This window comes from Cololabis saira, chromosome 14 (assembly GCF_033807715.1).
Source record: "Cololabis saira isolate AMF1-May2022 chromosome 14, fColSai1.1, whole genome shotgun sequence".
Lineage (NCBI taxonomy): Eukaryota > Metazoa > Chordata > Actinopteri > Beloniformes > Belonidae > Cololabis > Cololabis saira.
Window position 1 is genome coordinate 3,620,343 of NC_084600.1, and position 25,304 is coordinate 3,645,646.

At 38.8% G+C, this 25,304-nt stretch overlaps 1 protein-coding gene across 1 annotated transcript in view; it reads left to right on the forward strand.

The window, feature by feature from the left end:
- The first annotated feature begins 245 nt into the window (after positions 1-245).
- The window catches only part of gabra6b (gamma-aminobutyric acid type A receptor subunit alpha6b), a 42,573-nt gene continuing 17,514 nt past the window's right edge, over positions 246-25,304 (forward strand). Inside the window, exons 1-8 of the mRNA XM_061739427.1 lie at positions 246-365; positions 544-668; positions 1,108-1,175; positions 2,067-2,287; positions 4,032-4,114; positions 4,305-4,448; positions 5,200-5,352; positions 10,075-10,346. Of these exons, the coding sequence (XP_061595411.1) occupies positions 274-365; positions 544-668; positions 1,108-1,175; positions 2,067-2,287; positions 4,032-4,114; positions 4,305-4,448; positions 5,200-5,352; positions 10,075-10,346 (1,158 nt within the window). The 5' untranslated portion in view covers positions 246-273. The remainder of the gene's footprint in view (positions 366-543; positions 669-1,107; positions 1,176-2,066; positions 2,288-4,031; positions 4,115-4,304; positions 4,449-5,199; positions 5,353-10,074; positions 10,347-25,304) is intronic.

The following is a 25,304-nucleotide window of genomic DNA, read 5'->3' on the forward strand; positions in this document are numbered from 1 at the left end:
AAAATCAAATACACTACATTTTTTAAGTCGCGCATAGACAAACTGCGCACTGTATCTCTCACGAAATAAAGCTTAGTCTAAAAAGCCCCGCTGCCCTCCTCGCACCCTCCTCCTCCACTCTCTTGAAAACTCTTTAGGCTTTTCCAGCTGAGCGATTCAGGCTGAGGCGCAACCGCACTAGAGTGAAGTCAAGTCGTGCTGGAACCGGCGCGCTCTCCTCGCAACCAAAACCAGACCCGACCCGCACCCAATCATGCTGCTCCAGGATGGAATATGCTGATTTTAAAAGTTGACCTGGGATATTTTCCAGTTGTCGGATGTTTGCGAGGCATGGCTTTCCTGTTAACTTGCTTCTTTCTGTTTTGGTGAGTATGACAACTCTTTTCTTTGCATGTTTGTCGGGACTTTTACGCACGGCAAAAAAAAACAAAAAAAACGCAAGACTGTTGACACATACGCACGTGAATAAAGCCTCAACTATTTTCATATCAGTTGTAAAAGGGGAATTAAAATAAAGCTGTGCCACGATGTGTATGTGTTCAGTTACAGTGCGAGCAGTGTTTGGGGGAATGAGCACGGTGAGTCCAATATCTATTTGGATAATATCACGCGCGTCTTGGATAGATTGCTGGATGGATATGACAACAGGCTGCGACCTGGATTTGGAGGTATGTTAATGGTCAAATTAGCATGTTCACATAATTATCGGCTGGGCATTCCTTCCCTCGGGGGGATAAAGTTTTAGTTCAGTACATGTGAGATAGTCCTTTTTTCAAGAAAATGAATTTCAGTGTCTGAGGTGATCCTGCTCTTTCATGGAGCATGCATTGCAAAAATCCTTCTTTTCTAACTCCCTTTTTATGCAATATATAAATATATATTGAAGAAACAGAATCAGAAAAGGGTTTATTGCCAAGTTTGTTGAACAAACACAAGGAATTTGTTGTGGTGATTGGTGCAATACAATACAAAATATATAAGAGATAAAATGTATAAACAGAAATGTACAATATGAGGTTTTTAAAGTGCTGGAAATGAGTCTGAAACTGCCTGAGCCAAAGTTTTTTGACAAAATGAGAAACAAAACTACTTATTCTTCTGCTCTAGGTCCAGTTACAGAGGTGAAAACTGACATCTTTGTCACCAGCTTTGGACCTGTTTCAGATGTTGAGATGGTACGTACAGTAAACCACACCGGCTGCTGCAACACTGACTGGGAATTCACAGGCTGTCACTGCAACTGTTTAATTACGAGCTGATTGGAGCTCTATTGCAATGAAAAGAAAATATACAGTTTTCACAGCAACTCAAGGCACACGGTCTTAACTCATGCTTCTCCCAGCCTTCATTATTCCAGCATTTGGGCAGGATGTCATTAGTACAGCTTAGAATTTAATCTGGTTGACAATCCCTCACCAGAGAGGGAGAGAGCAATGTGGCTGATGCTGGGATGGGACGGGATGGCCACTCCTTCCATGGGATAGGCTGAGTGATATATGTATTTTGCGCACTACACTGCCCGAGCTTTGGAGACTATTTGACAGCTTATGAAAACGCTGATATGCTGTTGGCAGTTGTGGTGAGAGAAGCTTGTAAACAGCTCTTTAGGGGATCAATGTCCTCCATTTAAAAACCAAAGCTAGACTCACAGGAGACTTTGTTTTGACTTTACAGATACAAATCAGCTAATTAGTTGTATTAAAAGTTGTTTTTTTTGTTAGTTTGGTGTTGTTTCTTCCATCAATCAGTGAATTTACTTTATTCTCAGGCCTCATAGCTAATGATTACAATACAGGATGGTTTTAAGGTTGTAAAATTAGAGAAAAATATATTTTAAAGCTTGCAGTTATTTACGGATATCTTAGCTTTTCAGCTCTTAGCGGTGGAAGCAGTTGTGAAATAGACAGAAAAAAAGAAGCTCATCATATTGCCAATACTCTACGAAGCCATCTGCCATTCTCTCTGGGGGCACGAGATGATAATAATGGCGTGGGGAAGTAGATGCAGGAACAGAACCAGCAGGAGTAGTAAATAAAATATTAACAAACACTCTAACCCCTGTCTAGGAATACACCATGGACGTGTTCTTTCGTCAGACGTGGATTGACGAACGGCTTAAATTTGACGGTCCCATCGAGATCCTGCGGCTCAACAACCTGATGGTCAGCAAGATCTGGACACCGGACACCTTTTTCCGGAATGGCAAGAGGTCGATCTCGCACAACATGACCACCCCCAACAAGCTGTTCCGCATCATGCAGAACGGAACTATCCTCTACACCATGAGGTAACGGTGCCGGACCACCAGATCCAAACACGGCCAAGACCAGAATAGAGCACAGACCTGGAAAGCAAATCAAATAAACAAGCATCATCCAAGAATATGCACAGACATGAAAAGGAATGAAGGAATGAGTGCCAGTCCAAAAAAAAAAAGATATGTGCCATCTGATACTGAAAACAGGCCTTGAATGCGATTCAAACAAACATGACTCCTGGTTTGGTCCAAAAGGAGATGTATTATGGAAGAAAAGAAAGTGCCCTGGACTAAATCATGGCAGAAAAAACAGATTTGAAGTTAATTAGATTATATCAGGGGATCCAATTTATGATTGAAGATTAAGATTAAGTTGAAAAGCTTAACATAATCTTGTCAGTAAACTATGATATATTACAAAGCCATAGTGTATTTATGTTTAAAGAATTTTAGGATGAACCAGCTGATTAAAAACTATCAGTGAGAGAAAAGAAAAAAAAAATGTCTAATGACAAATAAACTAGATTCAAGAGTCTTTGATGGAATTAAAGGGCAAACATGTTCATTTCTTGCTCTTTTCAATTCAATTCAATAAACTTTATTTATCCCCAAAGCTATCTGACATTTGGCACTGGTGGAGGAATGTTCCTCACCTTGGTGTTGGCTTTTTATCAGTAGAATGATATGAATAAGAAATTGCTGCAGAATATAATTAGTTTTTATTAGCCACACTCTGACTTCTTGTGATAGCATATTAAAAAAAGTATGAAGTTATTAAAATATCGATACGCCTACAGCACATCCGCAATGGAACTTTCTAACTTTCATAGCGACACTGTATGCTTGTCTTCATTTTCCGTCTCCGGCTACCAACACATTATTTTGATTTTCTGCAAGTAGCCACATTAACAACAGACCTATATAATAGGCATACGCATAATATACTTACATTTAAGTAGGTGCCATTTCTGTGACTCTTTTATTTAGTTAGATTTCAGGAAAGATGGTGGATTTTGCAGTCTGACCTCACCAGTGAAATGATGCCTGCCAGTCTCAGTCCTTTTCATAGAAAGTTTTTTTTGTCTTTTGACAGTTTCTTTTTTAACACAGTACTTATGGAAGTCTTCTGACGTAAATAAGGGCTTGCACTATTATTTTGATTATAAACAAATGATGGTGTCAGGGTTTGACATTTCCCCCAGTTTGTGTTTTCTGTTCTGCCCCCCCTGTTTCCATCTGCCCTGATTGTTTGCACCTGTGTCTCGTTACCCCCTGTGTATATCTGGTCTCGTCTTTCCCTGCTCCCTGTCGTCCGTACTGTTTGCTTCCTCCATGTCTCCTGTAGTTTTTTGGATTCCCGTTTTTGTTCTGCCCTGGCGATCCTACTCTGTCACGTTGTGGTTGTTTTAGGACCCAAAAGCAGGAGAGCGAGAGGCAGGAGTTCCAAAAACTGAGTTTATTCCACAAAAAAACAAGAACCAAAAAACGCTGCAGAGGTGCGAACAATCAGGGCAGATGGAAAACAGGCGGGGCAGAACAGAAAACACAAACTGGAGGAAATGTCAAACCCTGACAGATTGTGGGTTGGATTGGTCTTGGTGAAATAAGTCTTTGTCCATCGGAGTGATTTGGATATAATTAAATGTACAGAATGGCACCACAATGTAAAAATCTTACTTGAACATCAACTCAGCTTGGTTTCTCCTCACCTAGCTGGCATCGGAGACTCAAGCAGAAATCAAACATTTATTCCAGTTATTGTCTGTTCCAACAGATTAACTATAAATGCAGAGTGCCCCATGCGTCTGATGAACTTCCCAATGGATGGACATGCTTGCCCACTCAAGTTTGGAAGTTGTGAGTGTTTTCTTCCGTTAAGCCTGGCTGATGTGACAGATGGTGTCACTCTCAAATCGCCACTCTGTCACAGAGTAACGAACCATATGACAAGCTCTCTTCAAACATCTCAGTGTGAAATTGCGGATTCTTTCATTCTTTTTTTGGTGGGGGTTTCATTTTAACAAAACTATTTGTCTCTTTTGTTTAGATGCTTACCCCATCAGTGAAATTGTGTACACATGGAAGAAGGGCCCTCTGTCTTCTGTTGAAGTGCCAGAGGAATCATCCAGTTTGTTACAGTACGACCTCATTGGTCAAACGGTATCGAGCGAGAGGCTGAAGTCCAACACAGGTGGGCAGAGTCTTTGTTCATTGTATTCTATCATTTGCTGAATCCAACCCAATGCACAGTACGTCCCCCTACTGGCGAGGAGGTTAAGACTCATTTATCGCGTCCAAAATGTGCTCGTTTGGTCTCTTCTGTCATTTCATTACTTTTGAGTGTCTTACTTGCCTCTGTCATCAAATCTGCGGTAGCTCTGTGAGCGAGTTTCATCGCTGTTGATGCGACATGATACCAGCGATTAAGTGATTAGCAGTTTAAAGCAGCACAATGTAACTTTTCCACCTTAATCTAATATTTCCAGAGTCATTGTGATGAAACATCAACTTCCAACAGGTTTAATGACACCTCTGTCATGGTCTGAGGGGTCTGTATCGCCTTCACTGGCACTATGTAACTTTGAGGTGCATTGTAGGAACCCTTCCACACTACTGGTAAAGCACTACCACTTTTGTCCAAAGGAGCCGCCAAACTCAACAAAAGCTGAAAGTTACATTGTGCTGCTTTAAGCTAGAGACCACAGAGTCCAAAGTTCCCGGTTTAAAAACGAGAGGATGCTTCCTAAAAGTAAGAAAATATTCATTCAAATAAAATTGAAACGGATAATTTAGAAAGAAAGCTTTTTGGGCTACTTTAGGTTATAAACAAGAAATGTTCTGAAAGCAAGTCCAATTTTGAATGGAAACATGTATTTTGATTGGAGCAGCTTTGCATCAAAATGGCTTTGAATGTAAGAAATGTCTGGTATTTATCCTGGCAGGTGAATATGTCATCATGACCGTCCACTTTCACCTCCAAAGGAAAATGGGCTTCTTCTTGATTCAGACTTACATTCCCTGTATAATGACCGTCATCCTTGCTCAAGTTTCTTTTTGGATTAATAAGGAATCAGTTCCAGCTCGCACTGTGTTTGGTAAGTTGCCTTTATTTTTACCCATAACTTTAATACTTTTTTGTGTTTAAACTGGAGAAGAAAAACAGATGCAGCATGTTAATTTGTCCTTGGAATGAAATAATAAAAACCAAAAATGTTAAGAGAAATCTGATTTATTCAGCCAAAAACTGCAGCGAAATGGTCTTGCAGATAAATGAGGTTATTTTCTGATAAGAAAAATTCCTCTGTTATAATTTTGCTAAACTGCAAGAGCTTTGAATGTCAATATCTTAGGAGAGTCAGTACAGATTATGTCAATGCAGTCACACCTGTCACGGAGTGGTTGATTTAGGACCCAAATGCAGGAGAGACACATGGGCAGGAGTTCCAAAAACCAGTGATTTATTCACTGAAACAAACCAAAAGCGTTGCAAAGCAGGGTTAACAAAAAACACAAGCGCTTACCAACTAGAGCAAACCAAAAAACCTGACAGGACACAAGAAGGGTGGAAACAGTACGGACCAGCCGGGAGGAAGGGAAAGACAGGACAGGAAATACACAGAAGGTTTGACGAGACACAAGTGCAGACGGTCAGGGCAGATGGGAAACAGGGATGTCAAGACGAAACTAAGGCCCCGTTTCCACGTAGCAAAAACGGTGGTGTTTTCATGTGTTTTGACCGTTCGTTTACACGAAAACGAAGCTCAATGTCTCCAAAAACGATAATTTCTGAAAACTCCGGCCAAAGTGGAGATTTACAAAAACTCTGTCTTCACGTTTGCTTGTAAACGGACAGAAACAGACATTTAGGCTTCAGAACGTCACATTATGAGACAGAAACGTCACCAGCGTCATTAGTGCGACCTGTGTTTACAATTTGTTTGGCCACGTCAATATTTTCTTGTATTTTACCTGTTTTATATTCTAACATCACACTTAAAAGTAACTCCACTTCTCTGTCACTCCAAACCAAAGACTCCCGTTCATCTTGGAAGTAACTGGAAGTTACTCGTGTCATTTGTTGATGTTTTTTTCCAGGATTCTGATTGGCTAGCATGATTTTATCTTCTCGTTACACTGCCCCCTGTAGGTTTGGCTGCTCATAGCACCTTAACAGCGTATTTATGCGGATTCGTGTAAATGTATTTTTCAAAACGTAGAGGGGGAAATATCTGTTTTTGTAAATACCTGGCTATGTGTAAACGTGGCCTAAAACACAAGGGATTTCAAAAGGAAACAGGAATTAAATACCAAAATACCTAGTCCCAGATTTTTTAAATTGTGACCATGCTGCAATATCTAATATTGAGCAGTTAATCACAATCATAACAATATGAAATCTTTTCATTGTTTAAAACTCAACTCATGTGATATGTTTCTAATGCAATTGTGAGGATGTATATATCAATGTTTCTGCACCACTCTGTAATTAAACTGCATGAATGAAAAGCTGGTGGATGAGTGTTTTCCTGCTGATGTGTAAAGTTCCTTAGTGCTGGAAGCGAATTTCCAATCTTTATTCTATTTAAAACGGACTGAGAGCTCTTCTTTTTTCAAATCAAATTCAGTAAGTGTATCACAACAACATGTACTTATACTTCTGTGGGAGTACACATCAAGTTTAAATGTAGCAGCAGTGTTAAATAACATAGAATCATAAATAAAGCTTTAGGCTTGATCAAACACACATATCCCTATATCTTATGCACATTTATTGATTGGAACTTCACATAAAAACCTTGTAAATATTTCAATGCAACCCCCTATAGAGACCAAAGTCAGACACAGTCATCACAGTCTGTTTTAACCTCTTTTCATTATCCCTTTCTTCCTCCACTATAGTGGAGCTGAATTAATTGGGTATAAATGTCCTTTTTGAAATTGGTCATGCCAGGGCCAGGGGAGGGGGGTGTTTACTTGGCTCTCTTCCGAGCACTCACAGGTTACGCTTGCTCGCATTACATTACGCTACAGTTGCCACCGAGCTCTAGCCCCGGGAGCAGAGAGGGCGAGAGGAGCTGAACAACGCCGGGGATTCACAGAGAGAAATGACAGGGACAAAACGAGGCAAAGCAGAAACAAAAGTCACGAAAATAAATGAAACAACAGGGGTATTGTCAAAATGTATTGTATTTTATTTATTTTTTAACACATTTCAACTTTTAGATGTTAAAACGAAACAAATTGCAGTTGAGGGAAATTTAACATTGTTGGCTTTTTTGAATCTTGTTTTCTCCTTGAACCAACCAGAAGTCAGTCAATGCATAATGCACCAACAAAACAAATATATGCAGGACTGTCTCAGAAAATTAGAATATTGTGATAAAGTCCTTTATTTTCTGTAAAGCTTAAGAAAACTCAAATATCCTATCTCAAAAAATTTGAATATTCTGGGAATCTTAATCTTAAACTGTAAGCCATAATTAGCAATATTAAAATAATAAAAGGCTTGCAATATTTCAGTTGATTTGTAATGAATCCAGAATGTATGACATTTTTGTTTTTTTAATTGCATTACAGAAAATAAAGAACTTTATCACAATATTCTTATTTTCTGAGACAATGCAAGAAACAAGTTCTTCATGTAAGACAGTTGAGAAGAGAAGAGAAGGGAAGGGAAGAGAAGGGAAGAAAAGAGAAGGGAAGAGAAGAGTGTATATTAAGTTATAGTATGTTGTGGGCTGGCTTGTCAACATCCTCCCTCAGAGCTGAGAGTCCCCTGAGCTCAAGTCTCACAGACTTAATTGAGTGTGGCCTAATTTGTACCTTACTTTTTTCCCTATAAAAGCACATAAATGCCCCAAGCATTTAATTTCTATCCTGTCTTTATACTTCATCCCCCTCCCTCCTACACTTCTCTTTTCTCATTCTCCCTCCTAGCTCTCTTTCCCTGACAAGCTTTCTTCCCAAGCCCCTCCTCCTTTTTGCAACCGTTCAGCTTGTGCGTGTGATTGAGACAGTCGTGCTGGTTGACAGCTGGGGGAGGATGGATTTGTTTGAGAGTTGTGAGTTTCAACTCAAAGTGCTGAAAAAAAACATGCTTTTGATGCATTATTAAGTACATTAAATGTCTCTGTATGTTATAACATTGCTAATGAAATAGGCCCAACTACGCCAGCGATTTGGTAAAAGCGTGTACAGTATCGTGCAATGACACTTTCCTCAGCGTGCTTTAGCTTGATGAAAGTGAATTATATGTACTTTGTTAATGGACTACCGAAAGAGTTGTTGATATTTTATCTATTTTATAAAAGTAGGGATTAAATCTGGGCAAGAACAAAACTAATCATTTTATAAAGATTAAAATGCAAAGTCAATTTGAAACAAATGCATTTATTTACATCTCATGGGGATAAATCTGACATCAAATTTATAAACGGCAACCGATGGATGTTGTCTATATTACAAACCACTTTAAACTAATCATTTAATGTTTTCTTTTCAGCCTTTTGATCAAATATTAATAGAATTATGGATTTCTGCAATTAAATTTGAATGTTATAACATATATATATATATATATATATATATATATATTTGGTCTGTTTTACATCCATGGGACTATAGACTAATGGTTTTTTTCAGTTCATCACTGTTTGGTTTTTTAATATTAATGTGCATGATTTGTCCTTTTTGTTCAGATATAAACCATTTCTTAAACAAGGTTTCACTACATATTTAAAAAAAAAATCTAAATGATATTGTGATACATATAAAGTCCACCCAAAAATACAAGATACTTGGTAATTTAAGTTTAATTAATTCTTAGTATGAATAAGAACTTTATCAGACATTTGTTATTCATTCGGCACTATTTTATTAAAAGGGTTAACATAAAAACTCAAATTTACAAAGATTCTCACAGATCTAAAGAGCAGGTTTTGTTTTTTTGTTTAAAAGTGCATTTTCAATCATTTGCAATTTTGAAAAGTTTTCTGGCAGTAACACAGAAAACAAGAAGCTTCCCCTCCACTGAATATAGATATGTTGACAAGTCCTGCTTATTTCACAAAGGTTTTTCATATGTGCCTTCTTGGTTACCATGGTGATGAATCCAGCCTGATGCAGATGGTAACAACATCAGCAGCACTGTGAAGAAGCTGCACATTCATTCATTAAGACGAGGTCAAAAGTGAAGTTTTATTACTGTTTTCCAGCTTATTTCAGGCTCCACCAGTAATGTTGGTTTAAAACATCACGGAATAGAGAAAGTACACGCAACAATTGGATCACTCTTATATTGTATTCTGTTCTGTTCGCAATGCCTTCGTCTCCCTAAGTTTTGATAGTTCACCACAACCTGAGAATTCACATGTTACAGATGATTAAACCTATATAATCTCTACATTTCTATACAGTGACAAACATTCCCAGGTAATAAAACATGGTTTCTCAGAAACAGATGGATAAACAGCCGTACAGCTTCATATCAATACACATCGCTCATCGTTCTTAAAGTTAAAGTTCAGCTTCAGCAGCTGTCACTTCCACAGTCTTAATTCATATATGTGGCATCATATTCTTCTAGATTCTTTACCGTGCATCAGGAAAACTTTGATGGGCCACTGGAGAAACAATTATTCTACATCACTGTTTAGGTTTAACCTGACCTTTATTGTTAAAAAAAAGGAAAAAATGGCTTGCAAAATTTTAAAAGGTAAATTGTCTCTTAGCCAAAATAACATTTGAGACAAAACATGTGGCAAGATGTGAAATCCAGATCAACTTGTTCTAAATTTCCATCTGCTCCTTGTTTTCAGGTATCACAACTGTCTTGACGATGACAACGCTCAGCATCAGCGCCCGCCACTCCCTTCCCAAAGTCTCCTATGCCACAGCCATGGATTGGTTCATCGCCGTGTGCTTTGCCTTCGTCTTCTCTGCTCTCATTGAGTTTGCGGCCGTCAACTACTTCTCCACCCTGCAGGCCACCCGGGAGCTGCGGAAGGCGGCGGCCATGAAGGCGGCGGCTCAAGAGGCGGCAGCTGCAGCCGCGGCTGCAGCCACGGGGACCGATGGAGAGCTCTCATCAGTAAGTCTGGCTCACCCTTTCATACTGGTGTTTACATGTGTCAACGTACTGTACTGTATGTTCTAAAGCAGGGCTCGGCAATCCGCAGCTCTAGAGCCGCATGCGGCTCTTTAGCGCCGCCCTTGTGGCTCCCTGGAGCTTTTTCAAAAATGTTTGACCTTTTTTTTCTTTTGTTCTTTTTTGTTTTTTTTTCTTCTTTTTTTCCTTTTTTTCTTCCCTTTTCCTTTCCTTTTTAATCTCGAAATTTCGACTTTTTTCTCGACATTTCGACTTTTTTCTCAACATTTCGACTTTTTTCTTGACATTTCGACTTTTTTCTTGAGATTGTACTTCAACATTAATATCGACATTTTGACTTTTTTCTCGACATTTCGACTTTTTTCTCGAAGTTCATAATGAAAAAAAAATCTTCCCTCAGTTTGAACTATTATAGACACATGCAGCATGTGTTTCCTTCATTCTAAGGCTTATACAAGACTTTTCATTATTTGCAGCTCCAGACATATTTGTTTTGTGTTTTTGGTCCAATACGTCTCTTTCAACATTTCGGGTTGCCGACCCCTGGTCTAAAGTCAACATATGTAAACTTGTGCTTTGAGTAAACAAGCTGAAAATGTTTTTTTTTTTCTTTACTTTGTCTTACATAAAAACTGGGATATGATAACAGGCTTTTTCAGTCTTTTTTTTAAACTACACTCACAGAAATTCACTTAAAGCTCCGCAAACCACCACAGCACATTTTCTGTATTTTAAAGTCTCAAAAAGAGTGTGGAATTGTTTGAATGAAGTTTATAAAATATATAAGCAAATCATAAATATCTAAATCACTGTGATGGCTGTAAAAATGGTGCTGTACACCATTGCTGGTGTACAGACGTGGTTTAAAGTTTTGGTCGTGAATATAAATTTTGGTTTTTGGCAACCTTTGCTGTTACAGTATTTTTTAGACAATGTTTTTTTTTGTTTTTTTTTTATGTTTTATGTTTTGAGTGTGTGCTTATGATAATTTCATTGGTTCCAGAGGCTTTTATTGTCAAATACAAAGAGCTGATATTTATGTTGCCGATGCTGCTTTTCTGGCACTCTGAATAACAATTTCGTAGTCAAATTTGACTGATGCAAAATCCTTTCTTGCTGCATCAGTGCCCGGAGTTGATCACAACTTGTCATTTTTCTGCTTGTTCATCTGCTTTTTTGAAGATTGGCCACAGTTTCTTGTTTGGGATTAAGATTTAGCTAGTTTTCAGGCCACATATCCAACATTTCTATGTCATGATCTTTGAGCCACTGAAGTATTACTTTTGCCTTGTGGAATGCTGCTCCATTACGCTCGAATATGCTGATTATTACCAAATAGCTTCTGGATTGTTGGGAAAACTTACTCTAAGAAAATATTTTGATATCATTCTTTACTTGTAGCAGTATGTTTGGGTAGCACTGCAACCTAGTCCCTGAGATTCAACACAACGAGCAACATGATTACATCACTGAATTGGTTTTAGATCGCTCCTAACATCCTTGGTCATCTTTAGGTGTTCTTTATTGGAAAATAAGCTACATATTTGAAGTTCTCAAAGGGTATTTCTAGTGCACTATTTTTAGGAGCAATTTATGACACCATTTTCATTCAAGTCATATATGATTGCATGCTTGCTTTGGAGGTAATCCTCTCTACTACCAGAAGTCAATGTCATGAAATTCCTTCATTTTGTTACAATCAATATGCATTTATTATTGAGTCACAATGATAAGATCTGGTTCAGCTGACTTTCAGCTGACTGTACTAACTTTCATCCTTTTGGTGATCAGTAGATTGTTGAAATGATGCCAATTAGTTATGTTGTCCTAGGTTTCAAAATACTGCTGAAACTGAGCTTTGTTTCACTCCATAGTTTCCTCCCAAATGAGAAGTGAATACTTAAAGAATATAAAGGTTTGTCATCACAGCATGGACGCAATTTTGATTTCAGAGGTGGGGGGACACAACTGGCTTGAGAAAGGAGGGGGGGAGGGGGGGGGGGGGTTGAACTGCTTGAACAGGGCCATGATATCTACCTATAAAACTATAGCCTAGAGGCTTTTAAATAGTCATAGACAGAAATTTCACAGACACAAGTATGCAAAAAAAAAAAAAATTTTTAAGAAAACTCAAACTCTTTCAGTTCACTGTGTTTTCTAGTAGTTCTTCTAGTTTTCTATTGTTACTTTTAAGTTTACTGTTCCCTTTGTGGTTTGACTGGTTGTAAAGCATGTAGCTTTAATTATCATGCATGTAGCTAAAATTATCACCCAATTCTGTGTTTCACCTTGTTAGTCAACTTCACTCCAACTCATTCCCACCAATGTTACACTTATTTTTGGAATGTATGGTCAATAGACCTCATTTACATAAAATCATACCTCATTTTTGAATAAAGATAAGCAGAAATTCTGAATTATTTTGACTATAGTTAAACTCAGAGGCATATAAATGGATGGATTATCACAGACGGGTATATGTGAAAATGAAATGAAATCATTTCAAATGTTTGGAGCACCACCCAGCACCAGCCAGTGGTTGGTGGAGAGAATTTGAATAAAATATCCATAATTCAATGCAAGTGTAGTAGTGATCATCAACTTTATTTGAAATGAGTGTAACAGAGCCAGTTATATGGAAGAAAATCATATTTTTTGATATAAAAGAAAAGTGAACATGGGTCAATTTGACCAAAAGACCACAGAAGGGTTAACAGGCTTCAGCTCGAGCGGCCATTTTCCGCTTGGTCCTAGTGCTTGACCAGTCTCCATTTAATATAGCGTAACATTGTTTTTGGACGGTAGAAACTGCAGGGGACCTGTCTTCACTGGAAAAAGTGAATGGAGCAACATGTTGGTTAAGTTATAGCAGAGTTAAATCAGCCGTAGTTTCACTACAGTGTTCCACAACAGTTTTGGTACGAACACAGCGAGGGCCGTGCAGAAAGAGTTGGTACTGTATCAACAGCAGTTTTGAACACCATAAAATAGTTAATTCCAGTAAATGAATGCAGCAGTAGCAAGTTTTAGGTGGAGCACCAACATCTGGTTCATACTGAGCTAAACTCTAAGCTTATTTACGTTAATGATATTGCTCCATTAAAAGTATTGTTGTGCTCCTGTATGCAGTACACCAAACCAGTCCTGAGCTCGGATGACATCATTTGCTTTTATTCATTTATGATTTAGAGATGATAGGCTGCATTTTGCAAAGTAACATAAAGAGCTATTCAAATTAGGGGATTGATGGTCATTTTATTGAGTTTATGTAACTATATGAATAAATACAGGTTTGTTATTTATTCATATATTTTGTTTTGTTAATTGTCATTCATGCTTTTCATTTTTTGTCGTTTCATTTAATTTCATCTCTTTTTTTGACTCATTATTTTCTGCTGCTCGCGTTTTTTTATTAGCATATGCTTTGCTCTTTATATTCTATTTCCCTGAAAGGGAAAAACAACAAGTTTCATTGAAAAATAGTTACACTGTAATAAAAAAATTGGCAATATATATCTTAAACAAGATATTTTAAAGATTGTTGCACATGTTGTGTGCATGCATTCTGAGTTATTTGTTGATGAAGACAAATTTATTTTGAATGATATAGAAGTATTTAGAAAAAAAAACATCAAATAGCTTGAATATAGTTTTTGCAAAACTGAGTCCACCATCTATGGCTATACATCAATAACAACACTGTGATAGCTGTAATGATGCAACTATTTATCTTAGATTCCAGGTAAATGTTCTTTTATTCCATTTGGACTGGGTGAGTGTTCACTATGAGCACATATGATTATACAGTAGTTTGAGTACGTACCTGTACTTACAGGCTCTTGGTGCAAAAATGACTTTTCTCCTGTTTGAAAACATTTATTACATTTCTTTTTTTCTTCCATCGCTCATCACTGACTGAGCTCTTTGTGAGAAATACTTATGAGCCGCTTCTTCCAACCTGTTCTTGTTCTCAACTCATCACATAAAGAAGTGTTCAAAAAGGGCTCCTGACCACAATTCAGTGTTACCATGGCAATAGGGAAAATATTGGCGTAGCTTTCAGCAGTAAAAAAATAAAAAAATAATTTCACTGTGCCTTTTTCCATCCAAACAGGATGTTTTTCTCAATTTTAATTATCCATGGCAAGCCTTCATAGGGACTTTTATTTCATACCTTAAAAGGTATATTCATTTTCTCTTCTTTTTAAATAGGGTAGATTGAAATACTTTTTGAGTACTGCCTTACCTGCAGTACAGCAGTATTCAGTGCACTTTCAGAGAGGAAGTTAACAATTAAGAGTCAATTTTTCATCATTTATATCTTAGTGCTTCCAGAAAACACTGGAATGTCTAATTTTACACCGTGTCACACATCCAGTGTGTGTTCTAGTATCGCTCACATTATTGCAAGCCAAGAAAAGAGAGCGATGCACAGGATGCTTTTATATTTCTTCAAAAGAACCAAACAAAACAAAACACTGCATATCCAATTCTTGCAAACTAGCAAACAGTGCAAGACTTTATTTTGGGACTTAATCTAGCTTCCGCAATCACACCCTGGGGAACATTTTGGGTAGCACTGAGACAACAGTTCTAGGACAGGAATGTTGTGTTTATATTGAAAATCTGAGAAAGATAGCCAGAGTGGTTACAATTTACACACCATTTGCATTAACTTGTGTAACTGCTCCTTGAAATCATCCCGAGCAGAATGTGTCTCAGAAGGCACGACCTGTTAGTTAAGACTACAAGAGGATAGGACCGTGTCATGTAGGACTTTCTAGGGACCAGACTGTTATAAAGATGAATTTAAATGGTAAATGGTAAATGGCTTACACTTATATAGCGCTTTCCAGCTGTATTCCTACAGCCCCAAAGCGCTTTACACTGCAAACATTCACCCACACACGCACACATTCACACACCGGTCGTCGGCGGAGCTGCCATAGACAACGGTGCTGGCCTGACAACCGGGAGCAAATTTAAGTTTGTGCTGAGGCATGCAACAGAAGATTTAGTGGAGAAATGCTTTGTGTGAAACGTCCAGCCAACTGTCAGTGTTCAATGGCGAGATGAACGTTTGTGTCGATCACTTTTAGTACTTTATAACCATTAACTACGTTTACATGCAGTCAAAATTCGGGTTATTGCTAATATTCCAGTTACTGAAACATTCAGAACATTTCGTTTACATGCGTGAGCAAAAGGGTTATCCCTGTATACATGGTAATTAATAATTTGGAATATCTGGATCAAACCAGCGACGCACGGAGAACGTCATGACGCAATTCCCGTCATTTCTGCTTCTTCTTCCTGTATCCAAATTCAAAACAAATGCTGCTTTGCGCAACTTTTCTCTCACCTTCTTGTAAATCTTCTATCCCGGTACTTTCTACCGTCTACAAATGCAGAAATGTTCATATCCTTCATTACATTTATGAAGTGATTAGTCTCCTCCTGGTCTTGGTTTCTCCGTGTTTATAAGAACTTCCTGGACTCAAAAGACCAGGATTCCTTGTGAACAGAGCATGTGCAGAAAACACATTCCTGTTCCGTTTGATGGGGATATTCCGTTTGGTGTTTACATGACTGAATATTCAGGTTTTAAAAGGAGTAACCCAGGGCTCATATTCAGGTTTTTAAAAACCCGAATATGAGCAAATTTGGGTTATTCAAAGGGGTTATTGGTGTTTACATGGCCGTGCAAGTTCGAGTTATTGCCAATATTTGGGTTTTTAAATTGACTGCATGTAAACGCAGTCTTTGTTTACTGTGATCAGTTTAATCTTATCGGAATCATTACTTCTATAATGATCATCCAGAGATTCACAAATAAATTTGCAGTTATAAATCTTCAGACACAATCTAATGCACGTCAGTAAGAACCTTTGTCTCAAAGCATCGTTTGGCTCTTCTTGTTGAAGCCCCGACAGAGCACTTGAGCTGCATTCAAAAGCAAAGGGAGGCCCAACCCAGTTTTGTGATAAAGTGAATGTGTTTATTTCTACTCTTTAAATAACTCAACTTAGAGAAAAAAACAAACCTGTCTACTCCATCTATGTCACTTGCAATCATTTGTGCTGCAAGTAGAAGGCAAACAAGAACATATGATCTATTTCATTTTCTGCCATATGTCTGAAAGGAGTCATGCTCTTGCTAACAACACAACCATATCATCATCCAGTCTTTTATTTTAAAACCAGTCAAGCACATATACATGTACATGATATCTTCCCTCAGCTTCTGATTGTTCTATGCTCCCCTGCTGTGACCTTAATGCAAAACCTTCTATTCTTGCTTCATACAGTCCTTTCCTGTGTGACGCGCATGCTCGTCTCTATACCATTGATTTTTTTGCCCTCTTTTACTGCCGGTGTATTGTCCACATAAGCAAAGCAAAACAACACATCTTAATTTTATCTACAATTGTCCCCTTACATTCACACATATGCTGCGACAGACCCTTCAAACATGTTATACGTCATTGCACGTAATCTGTTCCGATTTATGCCCATTCCCAATCAGTTTGCTCCTCACTCATAACAGTGACTGTGTTTCCATGCATCAATAACCCTTTTAAAACCCGAATATTGGCAATAACCCAAATTTGCATGGCCATGTAAACACCAATAACCCCTTTGAATAACCCGAATTTGCTCATATTCGGGTTTTTAAAAACCTGAATATGAGCCCTGGGTTACTCCTTTTTAAACCCGTATATTTGGTCATGTAAATGCCAAACGGAATATCCCCATCAAACGGAACATGAATTTATCCTAAAGTTTCTTTTTTCCAGACAAAGTTCCGACTTCTTACCTTCAATCTGACAGTTTTGGCGGTTCTCCTGCCTTCCTCAGAGTGTCATGTGATGGGAAGTGACAACGTCCATATCAGCTGTTTTTACTATGAGGGCGTGGCCAACCTGCCAGGTTTGACAGGTCGGCCACGCCCCCCGCTGTCCTCCCGCCGCTCCAAGATGCTGGTCCATGTGTGAGAGAGCATGTACGCTCCCTCATCCCCGTTTCATCGTTTGTTGTCCTTGTTTCCTTATTTCTATGGCCTCCAAAATCCAGCGCTGGTGTCTTTTGTCCTGAGTGCGGATGATTCTGGCTTTGTCCCAGGAACATGAATTAGTTTTCTGCACATGCTCTGTTTGCAAGGAATCCTGGTCTTTTGAGTCCAGGAAGTTCTTATAAACACGGAGAAACACAAGACCAGGAGGAGACTAATCACTTCATAAACGTAATGAAGGATATGAACATTTCTGCATTTGTAGACGGTAGAAAGTACCGGGATAGAAGATTTACAAGAAGGTGAGCGAAAAGTTGCACGAAGCAGCATTTGTTTTGAATTTGGATACAGGAAGAAGAAGCGGAAATTATGGGAATTGCGTCATGACGTTCTCCGTGCGTCGCTGGTTTGATCCAGATATCCCGAATGATTAATTACCATATAAACAGGGATAACCCTGTTTGCTCACGCATGTTAACGGAATATTCTGAATGTTTCAGTAACCGGAATATTAGCAATAACCCAAATTTTGACTGCATGTAAACGTAGTCAGTGTCTTCTCTCTCCATCTATCTCCAGTATATCATTCAGCCATCCCTTTCTCCTAGTCCTCCATTCTTTTCCTGTAACTGTGTGATAACCACAGAGAGTGACACGAGGGGACAGCCAGTGGCTCTGTGAACGATGATGCAGTGGATTATGTAAGAGCCATAGATTAAGGGAATATCTAGCAGATCACTGCAGGCTCACAAGAAGGAGGGCAGGCACCAAAATGAAGCAGAGTGGGGGCTGAGAAAGCAAGCCCAGTCCATTTTTATGGAGAAAGATGGAGAGATTGAAGCAAGTGGCCAGTGTGTGCGCTTGTGTGGTGAGGGGAGTTACGCTGAGAGAAAGAGGGAGTAGGAGGGATGCATCATGGAAAATGACTGCTTTCACCAAATATGTAGGAGGGGATACTCTTCACCACACAGAGTAAAGGAAAATTACATACACACACAATACAGTGGCCTGTTGACAAGTTAAGCATTAACAGGAATGAAAATGTCAAAACAGAAGACAGACACTTTCTTTAATTTTGCTTTTTAAACATCTGGAGGGGAAAGGAACACTTGCAAGACTTTTATTTATTGATTTTTCATCTGCTTTTAATACAATTCAACCCCATGTTTTAGCTTCAAGGCTTTTAGAACATTTTAACATGAGCAAAAATCTTGTGGGCTGGATTCTGAACTTTTTAACTGACAGGAGACAGAAAGTGAGAGTGAATGGAACTGTTTCAGAGCAGGTTTCATCCTCCACTGGCTCCCCACAAGGATGTGTGCTCTCTCCTCTCTTGTTCATCCTCTATACGGATATGTGCCGTAGCAGCAGAGAGGATAGAACTATTTTAAAGTATGCTGACGATACGGTCATTGTCAGCCTGCTGAAAAACAATGAGACGAGCCAAGGCCCAGTTGTCAATGATTTCCTTGACTGGTGCAGTAAGTCTTATCTTCAAATGAACATTTCTAAAACAAAAGACATGATCATTGACTTTCGTAAAAACAGTGCTCCCAACCAAGAGGCTACAGTTTTACAGGGTCAGGCAGTGGAGTGTGTCAGCACATATAAATATCTGGGAACTGTCATCGACAACAAACTGAACTTTGAGGAAAACTGTCAAGCTGTGTACAAAAAGGGACGCCAGCGCCTGTTTTGTTTGAGAAAACTGTCTTCTTTTAACATTTCCAGGACCATGCTCATCTTGTTTTATCGTGCTTTTATAGAATCGGTTTTATCTTTCTGTCTTGCTTCATGGTTTGGAAATGCGTCCCTTAAAAACAAAAACTGCTTAAACCAAATTGTGAAATGGTCGAGCAAGCTGATTGGAGAGTCTCAGCTTCAGCCAGAAACCCTGTTTTCTAAGCAGTTACAGAGGATAGCTGGCTCCATTTTAAAAGACAACTCCCACCCTCTTAAATGTGAGTTTCAGCTGCTCCCATCAGGTCGGAGGTTCAGGGTACCTGCTGGCAAAACGAAACGCTACAGAAACAGTTTTGTACCAGCAGCCATCAGTGCCATGAATAAGTGAGGGAACTGCAACATAACTTTGTATTTATGTTTTGTATTGTTTCCTTTATCTTGTTTTTATGAAAAGGCACATTTTTTATCCTTTTGCTTGGTTTTAATATTTTGTGTTTTTATCTACTGATGTTTTAACTTATTTTGATTCTTATCTTGGGGCCGTCCTTCTTGTTCTTTGTTCTTTTAGCCAAAGCTGTTGTCACTTTATATTATCCTGTGTTGTTGAGTGTATGGTTTTAGATTGTATGATGAGGCACTCACTGTGAACCAAATTTACCCAAGGGTACTATAATAAATCTATCTATCTATCTATCTATCTAATGATTTAAACACACATCAGTGAAATAAGTAGGTGGTGTATGAGTATGTGGCACAGTATGAGGAAGATGCAGGAATCTAGGCAACAATAAAATATTTGAGTGAAGCGGCTTCCTGCTTTAATCAGGACAGTCTTATTTAGACATGATCCTGGTGTCCCAGCATCCTGATAATTAGCTTTAACCTGTTCACCCCTAGGGATTTTGGAGGTGAATTTCGCCTGAACAAGCCTATCCAAATTAAATTAACAATATCTCCACAATTATAAGGACAATATGCATAATCTTGGTCTCAATGAAAAGCTAAGACCTCACAGCATTTCCATTGTCAGGCATGTTCACATGCCTGAGCAAATTGTGATAAACCAAAGAAAAAGAAATGACATTTTTATTCTCGTCCAATTTTTTTTTAGTTTGCACAGTGGAAAACACCATGGTAGCAATGCATATAATTATAAAGACACCACTACATGGATTCAGCAACTCCTTTACTACAACTGTACCAAGTTACATGAGAATAGATTAAAGCACATAGATTTTATAAAGGTTTTAGTGTGGATAGTTCCAGACGGACTCTCTATTTGGGCACTTGGATAGCTATACTGTGCATAATGTGTTTTTTATCCTTTTTGAAGGAAATATGTCTATAAAATACTTTGATGATTTGATGATACATGATTTCATAAATATAAAATCCCAATCCAAAAATCACTGCGCTCTGTGCGAGTCTCTCGGTTCGTCTCTCTCTCTGCGCTGTGCAACTGTGTGTCACTGATCCAAGATGGCCGCCGCGCTGCAGAGTTTACGCTCAGCGGTAGAGGCTTGATGGATGAAGTCTCGTTCAAGTGTAGTATCTCGTTTGAAAGCTTGCGGGATGTAGAATGTCAACAAACTTTATGTAAATTATCTAAACAAAGTCTGAAAGCAGCTCAAGAGTTTTTGAAGACAAAGAAATTAAACATATAGACCTCCCTGAGTTGACCTCAGTTGTGAAAAAAGCTAAATCATCCATATTTCTTTTAGACTCCACCCGATTCGAAATATTAAAAAATGTTTGTTTTCTCTTATTGGTACGACAAATTTGGATCAGCTCAACCAATCCCTGCGATCAGGGTATGTGATGCAGGTTTTTAAAGTCACAGTAATTAAACCTTTACTCACAAGAATTCTGCGGAGGACATAGAGCCTTCTTTGCCAGTGATGTGCTTTTTTTGCCAGTGATGTACAGTTGGCTGTCCAGGACAGGTCCTCACTGATGTGCACCCCCTGCTCACTCACAGTAGCATCATTGTTGGTCAGTGGGGGGTGTTTGGTGCGGCCTCTTCTATGGAAAATCTCCTTTGCCACATTTAAAAGGAGATGGTTATTGCTGCACCACACGGACAGATGGCTGACCTGCTTCCTGTAGTTTGTCTCATTATTGCTTGAGATGGACCCACCACAGTCATATGGCGCTTTCACACTAGTACCTACTTGGCTCTACTCAACTCAGCTCGGCTTGACTCAACTCGGCCAAGTTTCTTTTCCATAACAATTCAGCTGGAGCAGAAGTGGCCAGGGTTGGAGCGAAGCTGCTGTGACAACAAAACTAAAGATGTAGAACATGGAGGAGATGATATATGCTGGGTCTGTGGCAGGGTTTCCAAGTAAATCTCTGAATATCCTCCAGCTGATCCAAAATGCAGCAGTGAGAATGCTGACAGGAATCAACAAGAGAGACCACGTCTCTCCAGTGTTAGCCTCACTCCATTGGCTCCTCTTAAAATTCAGAATCCAATTCAAAATTGTATTACTTGCGTATAAACCCCAAAACGGCCTAGCTCTGCGATATTTTCAAAACCTGATAGTAACGTATGTTCCTAACAGAGTTCTCCGTTCTCAGAGTGCAGGTTTACTCGTAGTTCCTTGAGTATCCAAATGTAGATTTGGAGGACGGTCTTCTGCTATCAGGAACCGTTACTATGGAACCAACTTTCAATCTGGGTTAAGAAGGCTGACACCACCTCCACCTTTAAAAACAAACTTAGGCCTATAATGTTTCTGTTTAGTAAAGCCTATAGTTAGTGTTTAGTAAACCTCTAGTTAGTGTAAACTTTAGTATGTTGGGGCCAGTAGTCATAGCCGCAGATACAGGACCAGACTAAAGCAGCTCGTCTTAAATCTATCTTTGTCATAGATATGCGTCCATAGACTTACGCTGCAGGGAGACTCCAACATGATCCACTGAGCTGTGCCCCTCACCCTTTTGCTGTCTTCTCCTTCTCTTTCCTTTCTTAAGCTCAGTCCACAGTTATTAATTATCAGTATCTCATAACCATAACTGCGCTCCATTGTTCTTGTAGTTTGTTGTGCTGGTCTGCTCCCTTCTTTTCTCGTCTGTGCATGTTTGCAGGCCAGAGCTTCAGGAGCTTCATGCTGCCCTACAGTCCCACCCTCTGATCATTTCAGTGTCTGCTATCTATATCTGTTTATTGTCTCTGTAGTGCATCAACTAACCATTTACCAATATGCACAATTAACTCTTGTTCTCCTGCTAATTAATAATTAATACTACTATAATCTTGTCTTTTGTACCTTGACAATATATCTGTGCCTCTCCTCTCTCTGTTTTTCATCTTCTCCCATCTCCTGTGCTACCTGGCAGGCCTTCGGCAAGAGGGAACAGGTCCTGTTCAAGGTCTCTTCCCTCTCAAATGGGAGTTTTTTTGCCACTGTTTGTCTTGAGGTTTTAGTCCCACTAGGGGAGTTTTTACCTGCCATTTTCTATTTATTAATTTCTTGGGGTCATGCTGTGGATCTCTGGATAGCACCTGGAGACTCGAAATAAATGAAAATGAATGGCCAAGTGTGCCATGTGATCTCAACCTAGTATATCATGAATATTAGTTATTTAAGAAAGGCTTGCAACCAGGAACTGACAGTGATGGCACTGAAGGCCTTGTAAAGTCTCTCTAGGGAGGACATTGGCTCCAGACTTCAGGCAGTCATTGACTGCAATGTATTTTCATTGAAGTATTACAAATTAGGGTAGACTCAATGTGTCCAAATATTTTTGAGTCTCTGAAACATTAAGTATTTTTGCATAGAATTATATCCATGGTAAATGTCATCTTGAAGTGAAAGTTGAGACTGGAATCACATCTTGGTGGTTTTACTTCAAATCCATTATGATGGTAGAGGCAAAATCATGAAAAAATGTGATATTATCTTTTAAATGTCATTTTTCTCATCCCACCTTAGTGTATCTCACCCGGTGAACCAAAAGATGTGATGAATGCAATTCTTTTTTTTATTCATTATATGCTTATATATGTTCTCGAAATATCTAAAACATTTCATATGTATATCTGCTTTCCTCTCTCTCTCTCTCTCTCTCTCTCTCTCTCTCTCTCTCTCTCTCTCTCTCTCTCTCTCTCTCTCTCTCTCTCTCTCTCTAAACATAAAACTGATTTTAGAGATCCCCTTTTCACAAAAGTAACTATAGTTATAGAATTAATGAATGTCCTTTACACTCTTTTTTACAGCTTCAGTGTAACATTTACAAATTCAAATGTACACAAACACCTTTTTCTTTTAATAGAAAAATCAAGTCAAATTTATTTATATAGCCCAGTATTCCAAATTCCAATCTATATTCTTTCCTTGAGCCATTGATTCAGATGGCTAACAACCGCACCCACATCTTTAAAATGAAAGAAAAATGAAAGAAAAAAAAACGTAGTTTAGCATCAACAAAACAGATGTGCCTTTAGAGAAAGCCTAAAGTACCCATACAACTTTTTAAACTAGAGTTTTAAGTACTTCCACAGTTTTATTTTGCTTCTTAGAAGCTTTTTCATTCTTATAGACTATTTTTGTCATCAACAGACCAAACCCATTGATGGTTTTGGGCCAAAAACCATAATTCAAATGAAATATTTGGTCTTAAACACTACTTTCACTTCTTGACAGCCATTTAATGGAATAATTGTGATCTTTTGCAAGAGGGTTTCTGTGAGGACTTTGCATGTAAATGAGTCAATGAGGTCAAGCAACTTTGTTAATGGGCACTTTCAAACCTTTCATTTGTCTAGAAGCAGGAAGCTGAGGTGGTGGTGTAGTTTGATCATACATATGTATCTTCAACAGTGTTACCTAAAAGTCAGAACACTTAGTAGAATTTGAGTAATTTAAGTGGTTAAAAATAGATTGCACTTGAAGTTGACGATCAAGTAGTTTGTGTCTTTCGTCTTGTCAGCTTTATCTTTCAAGTGTCATTTGTTGTGTGTCATAGCTACTATATTCGAGATTCTTACTGTCTTATTTAAAATAGACTATATGCACAGTGCATTTACAGACACATCTGCATCATTTTCACCCTTTAATAGCCATCCACAAATCTACACCCACTCAGCACCCACAGAGATGAACCTCCATATACTCAACAACACACTACGGTAGTATTGCACCTATAGTGTAACCTTATTTCATAGAAACACCCACCCACACACACACACACACACACACACACAATGAAACGTAATCCAACAACAGTAAGCGTGAAGCCCCACAGATGCACCTAAACGACAATTGTACAGCCATCAGGCAACATTCATCCTTCCTGCGACAAAGTGGGTCTATTGAAAATTAGAGCAATGGATGAAAGGAAAGAAAAGCTCATTCCTTTGGGATTTGACCAGGAAGAAGCAAGACTTTGTCATCACTGAAAATAGCTTGTCATTTGGAGGAGCTGAACATACAGTGGTTGCAGTCTGTGCAGGAATGTGTATGCTGTACTGAGGATGTGACACTTACAGCAAAGGCCACAGCTTGTGATGAGCGATGAGTTAGCGTAGGTTGAGCTGACAGGCTTTACTGTAAGAAAGGTTTAAAAGCCGGAGCCATTGCCCTTTGTTGAGTTGCTTCTTTTACACAACATACCTTTTGAGATCCTCAGTTACATGTTTACACTTACCTCTATAAAGGAAGACATATTGAAGAGTTTGTGGATTGCCCACAGAAATTCTATATGTTTCTATCCATCCATCGTTGCAGCCACAATCATATTAGTGCACGTTACGGTTCGACACACCGTGATACAAGTACCTGTGTCATCAACAGAGTTGTGCAGACCTTGGTGACAAGCTAATGAGGATCATTAAAGCAGCACAATGTAACTTTTCCACCTTAACTTAATATTTCCAGAGTCATTGTGGTGGTACATCAACTTACAACAGGTTTAATGAACCTCTGTCATGGTCTGAGGGGTCTGTATCGCCTTCACTGGCACTATGTAACTTGGAGGAGCATGGTAGGAACCCTGCCACACTACTGGTAAAGCACTACCGCTTTTGTCCAAAGGAGCCGCCAAACTCAACAAAACCTGAAAGTTACATTGTGCTGCTTTAATTAGAATCAGGTGTGTTGGTGCAGGGAAACATCTCAAACATGCAGGACAGTGGTACTCGAGGACCAGGATTGAGAAACACTGTATTAGTGTGTCGAGCCTGAAAGTTGTTCAGTTTTTGTCCCAAAACTGTAAAGTGGAAAAAATACAAGAAACCCACAG